Source organism: Pelophylax lessonae, assembly GCF_965119305.1.
Source record: "Pelophylax lessonae genome assembly, chromosome: 4".
Lineage (NCBI taxonomy): Eukaryota > Metazoa > Chordata > Amphibia > Anura > Ranidae > Pelophylax > Pelophylax lessonae.
Window position 1 is genome coordinate 645911648 of NC_138771.1, and position 15318 is coordinate 645926965.

A 15318-nucleotide genomic window follows, 5' to 3' on the forward strand; every position below is an offset into this window, starting at 1 on the left:
ATAGTCATTTCTTTTGCATGTGTGCGCTATTCTTTTTTAATATACTATATGATATGTAGGTTGGTCCTGGCATAGCCAAGATACTGTCTCCTCAAAAAACGCCTCCTCAAAAAACTTTTTTAATATACATGTTGCATGGTCCATAGCTGCACCGGCTTTAGATATACATGTTCAGGGTTTGCTCCCCCAATTTTTTGCTTGTTTATCATATAGTAGGAGGAGACTTTAACTCAGTTATGTGTCCGCAGAAGATCGCAAAACAGGGTCCATTCTCCGTACTCCTCCAGTTCACCCTACTAGCGAATGCACTACGGCTATTTCTGATATGATAGACTCTTTGAAGCTAATATTGGCACATTAGCTACCCTATTGAGAAAGAGTATACTTTTTTTTCATATCCCCATAATTCCCTGGCTCGATTGGACTACTTGTTCTGTACACAAAATATGGTCCCATTTATAACTTCATCAAACATACATGATATAGTAATATCTGACCACGCTCCCATATCACTATCATTAACTTTAACATATATTCAAAATCTACCTAGAATGTGGAGATTCCCAAATTACCTGGTGGATAACGAGGAGTTTATTTGCTTTTTACAAACCTTGTGGGCCGAATATTTGTCATATAACAGGGAGGAGAACATGGATCCCGTTCTATTATGGGAGGCGGGTAAAACGGTTTTACGGGGCAACATAATATCATATACCACAAGATATAAAAAGACTCTAATGGCTACATATACACAACTTAGCGAGCAATTTCGAACTGCCCAACAGAACATGACACAGTCCAACACCCCAGAAAATATTAACTTGTGGCATAATGCTAAACAAAACTTCGATCTTTGGGCCGAAAGGGTGGAACAAATGAAGCGCTCACATACAGAGGCCAAAATTCATCGGTACGGTAACAAACCTAGCAAACTAATGTCGAGATTGATAAAGGGGGCACATATTCCGACACAAATGACATCTGTCTGCGATCAGCAAGGAAAAGTTACTCACTCTCCTGTAGCTATTACGGCCATTTTGGAGAAATATTATACAGAATTATACGCTAAGGACTTTATAGATTCAGAAGCGGCGGTGAAATTGTTAAACAACATAAATCTTCCCTCCCTTTCAGAGACCCAAATAGATATAATTAATGCACCGATAACCAGAGATGAGATAAACAATATAATCAAAACCTCAGTAAATGAAAAAGCTCCGGGACCTGACAGTTACACGAACAAATTTTATAAGGGAATGGTAGATAGTTTATTACCTTATCTTACATCACTGTTCAATGAATTATGGACAAAAGGTACCTATCTTCCATCAGGATATGAATCATATATTAAACTCATCCCCAAAAAGGGCAAAGATCATTTACAGCCTGGCTCTTATCGTCCAATTGCGTTATTGAACATTGATGCAAAGATATTGGCTAGGTTGATAGCCAATAGACTAGCCGCGATACTACCTTCTCTTATACATAAGACACAATCAGGTTTTGTTAAAGGCCGTTCAGCTACCTTAAACATCCGGAAGATCATAGCGGTCCTGGAACATGCAAAAGCAAACCCGTTGAAATCTATGGCCATGGTCTCTCTCGATGCAGAAAAGGCCTTTGATAACATCAATCTGGAGTGGCTGTTTCTGAGTTTGGGGAGAATGGGCTTTACGGGACGTGCTTTAAGTTATTTCCGAGCAATGTACACTAGACCTACAACGAAAATCGTGTCTTCGGCGGGGATGTCTGCCTCAATACCTTTATATAAGGGTACGAGGCAGGGATGCCCGCTTTCCCCAATCCTTTTTAACCTTGCCTTGGAACCCCTATCCAGATTTTTTCTGGAACAGGCCCCTATGCAGGGTATCCACATAGGGAATGAAGAAATACGAACTGCATTATTTGCCGACGATATGTTGCTTTTTACATCTAATCCTCGGGCCGATTTAAAAACCATACAACATATTTTAAATGATTTTGAAAAACTGACAGGCTTTAAAGTAAACTATGATAAAAGTGAGGTTCTTCCGCTTACTTCATATACCATTCTTCACTGGGATACATCTTGTCCTTTCCCTCTAACACATATCACATACCTAGGAATTAAAATTAGTAGGGATGTGTCCTCTCAGTATATGTTAAATTTTACTCCACTGTTTGAAAAGTTTAGGAAAGAACTGCATATGTGGCAGAAATTACCCCTGTCATTTTTCGGGAGATGCCACTTAATTAAAATGATTAGTTTCCCACGCCTACTATATCAGTTACAAACTATACCCCTGTTACTGAAGCATAAAGACGTTCAACTTTTGAACAGGGCCTTTTCAAAATGTATTTGGCAAGGAAAACGCTCGCGAATTTCGCTGGAGGTTTCATCTCCCGAAGAACACGGGGGGGGGCTGGCCTTTCAGACGTTAGACTGTACAACCTTGTATGTTTGATGAGATATGGGTTAGACTGGCTTGTGGAAGGAAATCGGTATACTTACAATGCCCTGGAGGAACAAATAGCCTACCTCTTCAGCCTGGCGGGTATCCTGCATAGCAAATTTTCATCATTACCAAAAAGTATACAACAACATGCTTTGTTAAGAGATACCTTTATAGCCTGGAGAGAAATTTATAAGAAACTACATTTATCACCCGGTATCTCAAAATATCTTCCATTGGTGGGGAACCCAATGTTTCCTCAGGCAAGGGACCAATCAGCGTTTGAACTGTGGAAAATTAAAGGCTTGGTGAAAGCTTATTCTTTAATTTAAATAGAAGATGGGACCTCAAGACTCAAACTTAAATCTTTCCCGGCTCTTGCTGCAGAATATGATCTCCCTAAATCACATTTCCTGGCCTATTATCAAGCAATTTCATATATCTCTTCTTGTGCATCAAGTCTGTCAGAAGGCTTTCAACATACAGTGATCGACACCCTATTGCAACAACGGTCCTACTCAATATCAATGATTTTCAAAACATTACAAGATGAGCTTTCTCCTCTTTCTGCAGATAGGTCTTTTGAAAAGTGGCATATAGACTTCCCTGGACCAGAATTCTCACATCAAATTCTCCAGGGCTATAGGCTTATCAGAACACTTACCGTGAATGAGATATGGAGAGAGACCCAATTTAAATGTATACATAAAGCCTATATCCCAGCTCTTTTTACTAGGGACAACAAAACTAGAGCAGTACGCCCCCTATGTATGTCAACTAGGTCTACACTGGCCCATAGATTTTGGTCCTGTCCCAGAGTGATCCCATTTTCGGACAAGGTGGTCCATTATGCCAATACAGTAATGAATACCCGTTTACGGAAGTCTCCGCATCTTATGCTATTTGGAATTAACCACCTGAACACCATAGATCATTTGAGCCCATTGGCCATTGTCCCTCTGTGGTCACATTTATGCTTCCTGGCGGCCAAAAGAACTATCTTAAAATCATGGATCCAACCTAATCCTCCTACCTTATCTGCCCTTAGGACGGAGCTCAGGTTGTTAATGTACAAAGAACGTATGGACACAGTCCTACAACACCATATCTTTACCAAAAAGTTCTTTGACAAATGGAAATTGGAAAGCAGGAACTTACGGATGAGGACATTCAACATTTTATGAAGCCCTTTAGACATACGGACTGGTACTTAAAGGCGGAAGTAGCAAAAACTTTGGGTAGATTAAAAATAGATGTTTTGTAGGTCTGATTACTGTTACAGTTATCACATTTTCCTTCAAATTAATCTATATATTTTTTTTTTTTTTCATATATAGGCTCTATGTTCATATATATAAGGGTGACATGTTAATACTATCACTTAAATTGACCAGCCTATGCTAGGATGTTGAGAAATTATACTCTATATAGAGATTAAAAAAAAAAAAAAAAGTTCCTCCAGACTGAATCTTTCAAACAATGTCGTTATGAGGATGGATTTGTATTTGGTTGAAAGCTCACTATTTTCTAAAATGTATTTGTATTTAACCACTTACCGCATACTAACGTAGATCTACATCAGTAAACTTTGCGGTGTTATACCGGGATGATGCCTCTAGCTAGAGGCACCATCCCGGTACCGTGGTTTGAAGCCGACGGTCGGCTTTCCGTCGGCTTTCCGTCGGTACCGACCGATGCGGGGCTCCCGTCCCACCGGGAGCCCCGAGCACCCAGCCGGCACGTCCGCCGGCTGGATGGAGTCCCGATGAATGCCGGAAACGGCATCGATCGGGTCTCCGATGACATAACCCGGAGGCGGCGTCCATGACGTCACGTCCGGGTTACTGTGCTGCAAAAGGCGGCAAATTTAAAAAACGGCTGTATGCAAAAATGCCGTTTTTGGCGTTTTGCATACAGGGAAGTGTAGTGGAGGGGTCTAGGGTCTTTTAGACCCTCGATCCCTCCATAAAGTGTACCTGTCACTACATATTGGTGTCACAAGGGATGTTTACATTGCTTGTGACAGCAATAAAAGTGATCAGATTTTTTTTTTTTTAAACTTTAATAAAGTTAAAAAAATAAATAAAATAAATGGGAAAAAAAAAAAATTTAGCCGCCCCCGTCACCATTAGCTCGAGCACAAAAAAAAACGTATACGGAAGTCGAGCCGCAAATGAAATCGCTGTTCAAACCACACATGTGAGGGATCGCCGCGAACGCCAGAGCGTGAGCAATAATTTAAAAAAAAGAGCTACACTCTAACTCAAAACTGGTAACCGTTAAATAAATTGAAAGCGTCGCAGATTGAGATCTCTATTGACCGTAGTTTGTCGCGATCCCACGGGGGGGCGCAATTTTAAACCGTAGCATGTTGGGTATCTATTTACTCGGCGTGACATCATCTTTCACAATATACAAAAAAAAAAATGGGCTAACTTTACTGTTTAGTATTTTTTAAAATTAGTGAAATGTGATTTTTCAAAATGTTTCCAAAAAATGGCGCTTTAAAGACCGCTGCGCAAATACCGCGTGATAAAAAATATTGCAATGACCGACATTTTATTCTCCAGAGTCTTTGCTAAAAAAATATATCGGGGGTCGGGGATCGGGGATCGGGGTTTGTTTAATTTGAGTTCAGCTTCTCTTTCGGTTGAAGAGAAGCATGTGTTAAATCATGGACTCAAGTTTGCTCCCCCCCCGACCTCTTAACAAATTCGACACTTTCATAGACCTTCAAAAGTTTGTGCGTAAAATGAGCATTAAAAGGCATATGATGGGGAACCCCATCACCCCCAGAGTGGAATATAATATGGGCATCAAGTCCACTTCATTTTCCAATGCCTTACTATTCAACCCCCCAGGTCCTTTGGCTCCCACTCTGACTGTGTTGCGAGATTTGGTTGCCAAGGACTTGGATAAGCTTAGCCTCAAAAAAGTCCATCAAACACATATGTTTGAACGGGGACTTCGCTCCTTAAAGGAGCGAAAGGACATAATTGTGAGGCCAGCAGATAAAGGGGGAGGAATAGTCATTCTGGATACTGTGGCCTATAATGTGGAAATTAATAGTTTATTGTCAGACCGGGACACTTATATTCCCCTGAGGGGTAACCCTACAACATCATACAAAAAAGATCTTGTCGACTTGGTGGAGGACGGCTTTCAGCGCAAACTCCTTACCAAGAAGGAGAAATCCTTTTTGGTACCATCCGCCCCAAGGGTGCCAATAATGTACTATCTACCCAAGGTGCATAAAGATGCGGTGAACCCACCCGGGAGGCCAATCATTAGTGGCATTGATTTGGTTACCTCCCGGGTGGGTAAATACATAGACTTTTTTCTCCAGCCCCTTGTGACCAAGACCCCCTCATTTTTGAGGGACTCTATGCAAGTCATTAATATACTTAAGGATATAGAGTGGAAGCATACCTACATCTTGGCCACTGCTGATGTTTCATCCCTTTACACGGTTATATCACACCAGCATGGAAGGGAGGCTGTTGAGTATTTCTTGGGTCAGAGCACTTTGTTAGGTCTTCAGAGTCAATTCATCTTATCCCTGTTGGATTATGCTATGGCCCATAATTTCTTCTGGTTCAATGGCACTTATTACAGACAAAATAAGGGGGTGGCCATGGGCGCGAAGTTTGCGCCAAGTATGGCCAATCTGTTCATGGCCAAATGGGAGGAGGATGTCATCGGTGACGTTCCGAGACCAGAGATAGTTCTCTGGCGGAGGTACATCGATGACATCCTCCTCCTATGGGATGGTGACTCTGAGTCCCTTGAATCATTCATCTCTGCACTGAATGACAATGACAGAGGAATTAGATTGGTGCACGAATGCAGTAGATCTGAAATTCATTTTCTAGATCTTAAAATTAAAGTGGTTGGTAGTTCCCTTGAAACCTCTACTTTCTTCAAGGAGACTGACAGGAACGGATTTATTGACACATCTAGTTGCCACCATGTGTCGTGGCTTGGATTCTTTCCTGTCAGTCAGTTCCTCAGACTCAAGAGGAACTGTTCCAATAGAGCGGACTTCCTGCAGGAGGCTAGCTCCTTGAAGTCCAAGTTTTTGGAGAAGGGGTATAAAGAACAGGATCTTGAAACAGCCCTTATGCAGGCAGATTCCCGTAATAGGGCTGACCTGTTGGTACCACGAGAACGTGAGAGTAATGATGATTTTCAGTTTGCCTTTTTTTCATCATACTCCGTTCAGCATTTCTCTGTTAAAAAATTGATCAGGAAGCATTGGCACATCCTAAAGAACGACAGCCTCCTGGGCCCTGTACTACCGGAAGCTCCTAAAGTCATTTTTAGGGGTGTGCCTCCGCTGAGGCTTCAAGTGGCCCCCAACATTGTGGATCCACCTAAGACCATCTCTTTTTTTCAGGAGAGGGGTGGTTTTTATCCATGTAGAGGTTGTGCCATCTGCAAGGTTAATGCTTGTAGGTCTAGGAGGGTTGAGACGTTCTTTTCCAATGCCACACAACGTAATGTTAAAATCAAGCCGTTCATCACATGTTCCACACGGCACGTCGTCTACCTACTACGTTGCCCTTGTGGCCGTGAATATGTGGGTAGGACGATACGAAAGTTACACGTGCGGTTGCAGGAACATGTGGCGAATATACTGAAGGCATTCCCAAAACATAGTGTCTCTAGACACTATGATGAATGTCATGGGAATGACCCCAAAGGCACTGTCTTTTTAGGCATTGATAAATTTTCAGGCAGTTTGAGGGGTAGTAACCGTACCAGAGGTGTCTCACAACTAGAGACCAGCTGGATTTATCGGTTGAAGACCTACGCCCCTCACGGGTTAAATATTGATTGGGATATTAATTCCTTTATCAATAATGCCTGATGAAGGGGTTTTCAGTATGTTCTGCACTGTTGGTTATCATAATTGTATTTTGTTTTTATTTGTGGGATAGTTTTAAATGTTTTTATTCTATATTTTTTGTGATGCTATTAAACTGTCATATTGTGTATCATATTTAGTTCACATTTTTAGTTACAATTATAATTTTCCCTTCATGTCAATGTAAGTTATGTAATGGAGCACTCCCGGGAATTTTTGTTTCTGGCCGCTAGATGGCGGTGTTTCCCTGCAAAGTCTAGCACGGCTAGAGTAGAGCACTGTTCCCCGGGTTACCTATAGGTTTCCCCCGTTTTGAAGCTCTTTTAAATAAGGTTTCTTTCTTAAGATCAAATATGCACTAGAAGTCCTTTGAAATATAAGGAACATATATCTCTTGTGCAATCATGTTAATATTTCATCGGTTTATCGCTGTTTGCGGTCTCCAATTCCGGGTTTAGCTCCGGATGTTGACATTCAAAGGTCACACTTCCGGTTCCGGGTCGTTGGTCTCCTTCCTGTTGATGGTTTGGGATGACCTCTTCCTGCTGGCTCCGGATTGGACGCAGCGAGTTCCGCCCTGTCTCACCCAGCATATAAGGAAAGACGTTCTGCCATAGGCCACACCCCCTGACGAAGTCACGTGTTGACGAAACCGGTCGGAGGAGGAGCCTGCGGTTCGTCGTGCTGAGGCCAGCAAGGAGACACGACGGCCATTTTATTGGTTGGAAACAAAGGTTCTGAGAGTATAGCTCAGAGACATGCTGTGATTTCTTCATGCAAACGTGAGTTGCCACTCTGCTTTTACTGAATAAACCTGTGAACGTACTTCACTATTGGAGTTGTCCCTCTTTTCCTTATGTTCACTTGTTCCGGTCGGAGCTGCTGAGGGAACACTGGGAATCGATACATGTCGATCTGGGCACTGATTTGATCACACAGGCTGTCTTTGATCCTTGTAATGGGGGTCATTGCAATTTGGTAAGAGGCCATTTATTATCTTGGTGGCGGTTCCTGCACTCGGGGCTTTTTCCAAGTTTGAAGTGGTGGACAGTTTCCCTTCTTTATTGGAGCACTCTCTGATGAACTTTTGTTTACTGCACTTTTGTATTTGATCCATTTGAACATTTGTATGGACTGTGGATTCAATTGTGTTAGCGCTGCACCAATCCCATTCTATATTGCTATTTAGATCTGGTATTTCTGATTCTAGATCAGGTGCTGGCTGCTTTCATATGGTCTGTTGACTTTTTATTCATGTATGTTTTTATCTTTACATTTTAGCGCAGCAATATCCCCATTTTTATAAAAAAAATATATATAATGTTTGGGGGTTCTAAGTAGTTTTCTAGGAAAAAATACTGGTTTTAACGCGTGTACAAAAAGTGTCCGAAATAGGGCTGGAGCTTAAGTGGTTAAAACACACCATACTGGTCAGGGGTCCATAAAGAATTGGCCATATATAACTGTATATTTTGCTACCTTAATATCCCTGAGTCAGATTTTATTTTATTAAGGGCTTTCTTAAAATTCTTATTTCTAAAAGTGTATATGATGGGATTAAGCAATGGTGTAATTAAGGTGTAAAACAAGGAAAGGACTTTTCCCAGCACACCAAATTTTCCTCTAGTTGGAAATAAATACACAATGGTTATAGAACCAAAAAATATAGACACTACAATTAAGTGAGAGCTGCAAGTGGTGAACGCTTTTTGTCTCCCTGCAATCGATGGGATCTTTAAGATGGTTAGAACAATATAGATATACGATATAACAATGATGGTAAAAGGAGTTAGAACACAAAAGAAACCTATTACAATGGTCTGAATATAAACCCATGAAGGATCGGAGCAGGAAAGCTCAAGTATGGGTTGTATGTCACAGAAGAAGTGATCAATGATGTTTGGTCCACAGTAGTATAGACTGCATAAAGACATGGAATCAAGTACCATAACATTAAAGCCCAGCAACCAAATGATTATTACTGATTTTATGCAAAACCTTTGGTTTATTAAAGAATTGTAATGCAAGGGCTTGCAGATGGCCAGGTAGCGATCGTAGGACATCACAGTCAGCAGAAGACACTCAGAAACTCCAGCAGTTGCAAAGAAGGAAAACTGGCTGATACATCCAGAAAGAGACATGGTACATCCATCGTAAAGTATGATATGAAGAAGGTTAGGAAGGATATCTGTACTTAGCATCATATCAAGTAATGATAATTGTGTAATGAAGAAGTACATGGGAAAATGAAGGTTTTTGCTTACATGAATCAAGAACATGATAAGAATGTTTCCAGACACGGTGACACAATAAATGATAAACAGCAATAAGAAAAGCAGAACTCTGATGCTTTTAATATTTTGAAATCCTAAAAGTATAACATTGGTTACATTGTTGTGATAGGCTACCTGGTAAGAGAATATGATATGAACTACATTAATAGTAAAACAGCAGCAGCAGTTATTTATGTAGCACCATCACCTCATGTGGCAATGTAAGGGTAAGTAATAAAAATAGTACACATACATTAAATATTTCCAGTATGCAGAGGCAGTGCTCAGGATCAGAATGGTTCCACGCCCTTTATACTGGTCAATACCGCCCTTTTTCAGAGAATACAGAACCAAGTATAATTTTGTGTTATTAACCTCCCTGGTGGTATTCCCGAGAGTGACTCGGAGTTAATATACAGTGCCAAAAGTGGTAACACCGAGCCACACTTGGGTATACCCCACAATCAAGCTTACCTTCCCCTACGATTCCCCGCCGTCCTCCCCCACCATCCTCCAGCCATCCTCCCGCTGTCCTCGCTGTGTGATCCGGCCGATGCTGTCACCTGTCTTTCCGGTTCCCTTCCCTGCGAGCCAGGGGCGTACCTAGACCATTTGGTACCCGGGGCGGATCTGATATCTGGCACCCCCCCCAACTTTAAAATGTAAAAACACCCACAAACAAATTGCAATATTTTCAAGAATATTTATTGCACAACTCTGTAAACTTTACGTCAATGAGCGTATTTTTAACCACTTTAAGACCGGAAGATTTTTCCCCATTCCTGACCAGGCTATATTTTGCGATTCGGCACTGCGTTATTTTAACAGACAATTGGGCGGTCGTGCGACACTGTACCCAAATTAAATTGATGTCCTTTTTTCCACACAAATAGAGATTTCTTTTGGTGGTATTTGATCACCTGTGTGATTTTTAATTTTTGAAAAAAAGAGCGACAATTTTGAAAAAAAAAAAAACAATATTTTTCACATTCTGATATATAACATTCCCCCAAAAAAATGTATAAATCAAAATTTTTTAACATTTTAGGCCAATTTGTTTTCTGCTACATATTTGTGGTAAAAAAAAAAAAAAATCACAATAAGCGTATTTTGATTGGTTTGCGCAAAGTTATTACGTTTGCTAACTACGGGAAAGATTTGTCTTTTTTTTTTTACTAGTAATTTTGCGGGACTGCGACATTTTGGCGGACAGATCGGACCCCTAACTGACATTTTTGACACTTTTGGGGGTACCAGTGACATTACTACAGTAATCAGTGCTATAAATATGCACTGTTACTGTAAAAATGATACTGGGAGGGAAGGGGTTAACTTTATTGGTGATCAAGGGGTTAAATGTGACCCTAGGGGAGTGATTCTAACTGTATGGGGGTTAAACTTGTGAAATGACCATAGAAATTTGTGATCCTATATAAAAGGATCACAGGAGCTCTGTGATCATTCCAGGGAGAAGAACGGTCAGCTGTGTTTACAACAGCTGACCGTTCTTCTCTCTCAGTGGGGAGCGATCGCTGGTGTCAGGCGGCAATCAGAGCCGCCTGACACCCCCCTCGGCTTCCCCAATGATGATCGGGAGCAGGACCGCGCCACCTAGCGGCCTTCAGGCGAGCGACATATACTTATGTAGGAGCCAGGCTGCCGCAGTAAGTATACTGAAGGCAGTCGGCAAGTGGTTAAGTATACAGCATGAGCAACGAAGGGCCAACAACTGAAGTGGGTTTGATTAAAATAGCACGGTGTACTGTGACAAGCCATGTTGCAGATAAAAAAAACAGGACTGCCTTACCAGAAATAGGGCCATTTAGGAGGTATGTAGTATGTAGAGTCAAGTGTATATTTTTTTTTTTTTTAGTGAACAGATATATTAAAGCTGTATAAGTAATTTTATTGTATATACTGCTATTATATGGTTCCCACTGCCCAGAATCAAGTGAGGCTGGAAGAATCCATTAGGCAGATCACCACACAGCATCACCCCCCCGATGGTAGTGCCCAGACTGGTGTCCTCTCTCTCTCTCTCTCTCTCTCAGATCCCCTCAGTCGGGACCTGGGCTGGCGAGGAGGAAGAAGTCGGGCATGGGCAGGGCAGTGATTTTTATCAGGGACAGGAAGAAGTACTTGCAGAGCCAGTTGCGGCCAGAGGACATTACAATTCACTTACCTGCAGCGATGAGAAGGTGGGTGGAGCTACGTAACGTTCTTGGCGCGGAGGAGGAGGAAGTTAAACCCTCCTCCGCTGTGAATGCTGGGGCATTCCTGTGTGTGCCTGACGTCACTGGTTTCTAGACGCCAAGCGGCAGTCAGATAGCAACCAGTTGAGGAAGCAGGCAGTGTGCGTTTCATTCTGGGACACTGTTTTGTCCCGGAATGAAACTGCCTTTACTTTGTCATGCTACATACGCAGCAGCGGCTGGTGCCAGCCTGTCTAATGCCCCCCGGTTTGCTTGACACAGTGACACCCCCCCAGTGATTGGCACCCGGGGCGGACCGCCCCCCAGCCCCCCCCGCCCCCCAGCCCCCCCACCCCCACTATTGGTACACTGCTGCTGCGAGCGCAGCGACGCATGGGGGTGGAACCGGCGGGAAATTTGAAAAATAAATAAAACAAATGACGTGATACAGTGTAATCTGTTGGGACTACAACTTTGTATCATGCCATTTTACCCTAGGTTTTCCCCTGGTGACTTTTCCAGTGCTCTGCCTGTACTTTTGCTGTTCTTTGTGCCTGGAAAATTGAGAATGTCCAAACCGTCCAAAAAGCATTCTTTTAGCTCAAAGCCACTTTTAGACAAACTAGAAAACAGCGACAATGAATCTGAATTATTTGAAGAACTGAGCGATAGTGATTCGTGGGAAAATTTATCATTAGGTACTGAAAGTAACTGAGCTCAGCGATGTGCAGACTTGGCGCTCTATTGACTGCCAAGATTCCCATTTACTGGAGCACCTGGTGTGAAATTTGATGTTGACCATGACAACCCCTTGGCATACCTACAATTATTTCTGACAGATGAGGTTATTGAAAAAAATGGTTACCGAAACAAACCGGTACAAAGAGCAACAATTGGCTACGCATCGGAAGTTTAGAAGATGCGGAAAGTGACAACCAATGACCAAAGAAGACATTTGAATAAAATGTATTATTGTATTATAATTTATGATTAGACTCTTGTTTGGACAGATTTAAGTGAGATATTCCAAAGAATTACAGGCCAAAAATATAAAACCGATTTCCATGCAAAACAATGCACCGCTTTGAGATCAAAAATTCTGACATAATCAGACCACCAGGGAGGTTAAATAATTTGTATGGAATTTGGTAATGATAACAAGAAAGGCAATAAAATGGATCCCCTGAATCTGGCAACAATATAACCCCCCACCCCCCCAGCAACAATAGAAACCCTGAAACAATATACCCCTTAGCAACAACAGATCCACTCTAGCAACAAAAACCCCACCAGCAGCAATAGATCTCCCAGCAGCCAGCAGTAGAGTCCTCCCTCAACTGTCCATCCCTACCAGCAACAATTGACCCTTCCTGGAACAATATCCCCACAGTGACAATAGATCTCCCCGCAGCCAGTGTCAACCCTCCAGCACATCTCAACGACCCCTTGCCAGTATCCACATTCACTGCTGGAGGTGCTCTAACTGTGTTCCCTGCCGCAATGTTGCAGTCCCGCTGAAAATTGCAGATTGCCGCCATTACAAGTAAAATAAATAAAAATGACTTAAATATTTTCCCCAAGTTTGTAGACTCCTTTCCTGAGACCACTAGAGGGGGCGTGCGCGTGCCACGGATAGGCTAAAGGTGGAGCCAATCAGCGGGTCCGGCGGCCACAATTTCCGCCAGGCACATGAAATCGCTCCCTGTGAAGACAGAACGGGGGTATGCCGTTGTAAACACAGCAGACTGCTGTTCTGTCAGTAATGAACACAGGAATCCTGATCCTCCTTTTTAAGAGTAGTGATAGACGAACATCGGCCTGGGCAGTTCGCGAATGTTATCCGCAAACTTTCTCAAATGTTTGTAAATCGCAAGTTTGCAGCGGGCCCCATTGACTCTAATGAGAGGCGAACTTTAAAAATCTTCAGGTCATATTTGCAGCCACAAAATACTTACTAGCTGTGCACAAAAAGTCCCAGCACATGGACAATGTCATAACAGAAGTATTGCTATTGGAAAAGTTGCCCTAAATCTTTTTTTTTTTTTTCAGCAACATTTTTTTTTTCTAAATCAGCCAGAACTGACAGCAGCCAGTAAATACATGTCAAATACATATAGGGTCCATTCACACATCTGCAGGGCCGCTGATAGGGGGGGACCACCGGTCCTTCTGTAGGGGGCCCTGGCCCTGTCACTTATCAGGGGGGCCCGGCCGGCAGCTTCAGACTTCATGTAGAATGTGACTGTGTACAGTCAGTTAGTGTACATAATATACTGTTCCCTGCCAGAGTCCTGGGTATTCATATTCCCTGCTGGGCTGAGGGGGGGCCTCATCTGTTCCCCTCTAGAGCAGAGAGATTGCTGCAGCCTCTGGGGACTATTTTTTTAATTTCGGGCGTCCCCACGGACTTGCACACACTTTCTTGTAATGTGGAAGTCCCGGCTCTGTAAGTCCCCGCTGCTGGCCTGCACACTGCCTGACTTCTTTAGCCAGTAAGTGCTGAGGGAATCAGGCAGAAGAGTGCTGGCAGGCTAGGGGCAGCTAGTTGGAGCCTGGAACTGGAAACGATCCGTGCAGGGCAGGCACACAGATGAGTCCTTGTGTGATCTCCACTCAGCAGCTTGTCCAGCAGTGCAGACACAGAGGGATCTGGCATAAGTCACACAGGAAAGGTACAGTCTCATGACATGACACAGCACACACCTTTCCCCATACCCTGGTTTATTGCCTATTTTAATATATATATTATATTATATCATATTATATTATATATATTTATATAGCAGGGAGCAGCCAAATATGGTGATCATTATCATCATGATGACAGTCACACTCACACAGTACAGGTGCTTTGAGCCACAGAGCCTGTACTGTGTGATTATCATGATGATAATGAAGATCATCATTGAAGAAAGAACAGTGAAATGCATATATATATATATATATATTTTTTAAAGGGTATGTTTATTAAACTTTTGTAGACATTGCAGCAACAACAAACACTCAGGCTCGGTTCACACTTGTGCGATGCGGGAAGGCTGCGAATATGCAGCCTGTTCCCGCATCGCATCCGCACAAGAGGCAGTTCACACTGCCATATGCGATACGCAGGGGGTGTCAATTAAATGTTAACGACACCCCCAGTTGGATCGCATATCGCAGTGCGATCTGACAGTACGCACAGGATCGGATCGCACAAGTGTAAACCACTGTGTGACCCAATCCTGATGCGGCTGAAAAAAAGATTCATGTGCGAGTTTGGTGCGGATACAGTGCGAATTCAGCCATACAAAGTGTATGGCTGAACTCGCATCCGCACAGGAGATCGCATGTAATGAAGGAGCAGTGCGCTCCAAATTACATGCGATCTCCGCAGCCGCAATAATGTGAACCGGGACTTAGTAAGTGGTAAAACAAAACTTGCAAAACAGGGCAGTGCACCGAGGCGCAGCTCAGACAAATACAAACAAAAGAAAGAAAGAAGAGAGATCCATTTATCCATGACAACAATGCTTAATGAAAGACCAAAATGGTCCAGCCGGCCATATATGGTT

At 42.6% G+C, this 15318-nt stretch overlaps 1 protein-coding gene across 1 annotated transcript; it reads right to left on the reverse strand.

The window, feature by feature from the left end:
- Window positions 1-8774: 8774 nt before the first annotated feature.
- Window positions 8775-9539, reverse strand: LOC309552994 (olfactory receptor 11A1-like; the record flags this gene model as incomplete). The annotated part of the gene is made up of 1 exon (XM_082253898.1): window positions 8775-9539. The coding sequence occupies one exon, from the start codon at window positions 9537-9539 to the stop codon at window positions 8775-8777; it is 765 nt and encodes a 254-aa protein (XP_082110024.1).
- Between the last annotated feature and the right edge of the window lie 5779 nt (window positions 9540-15318).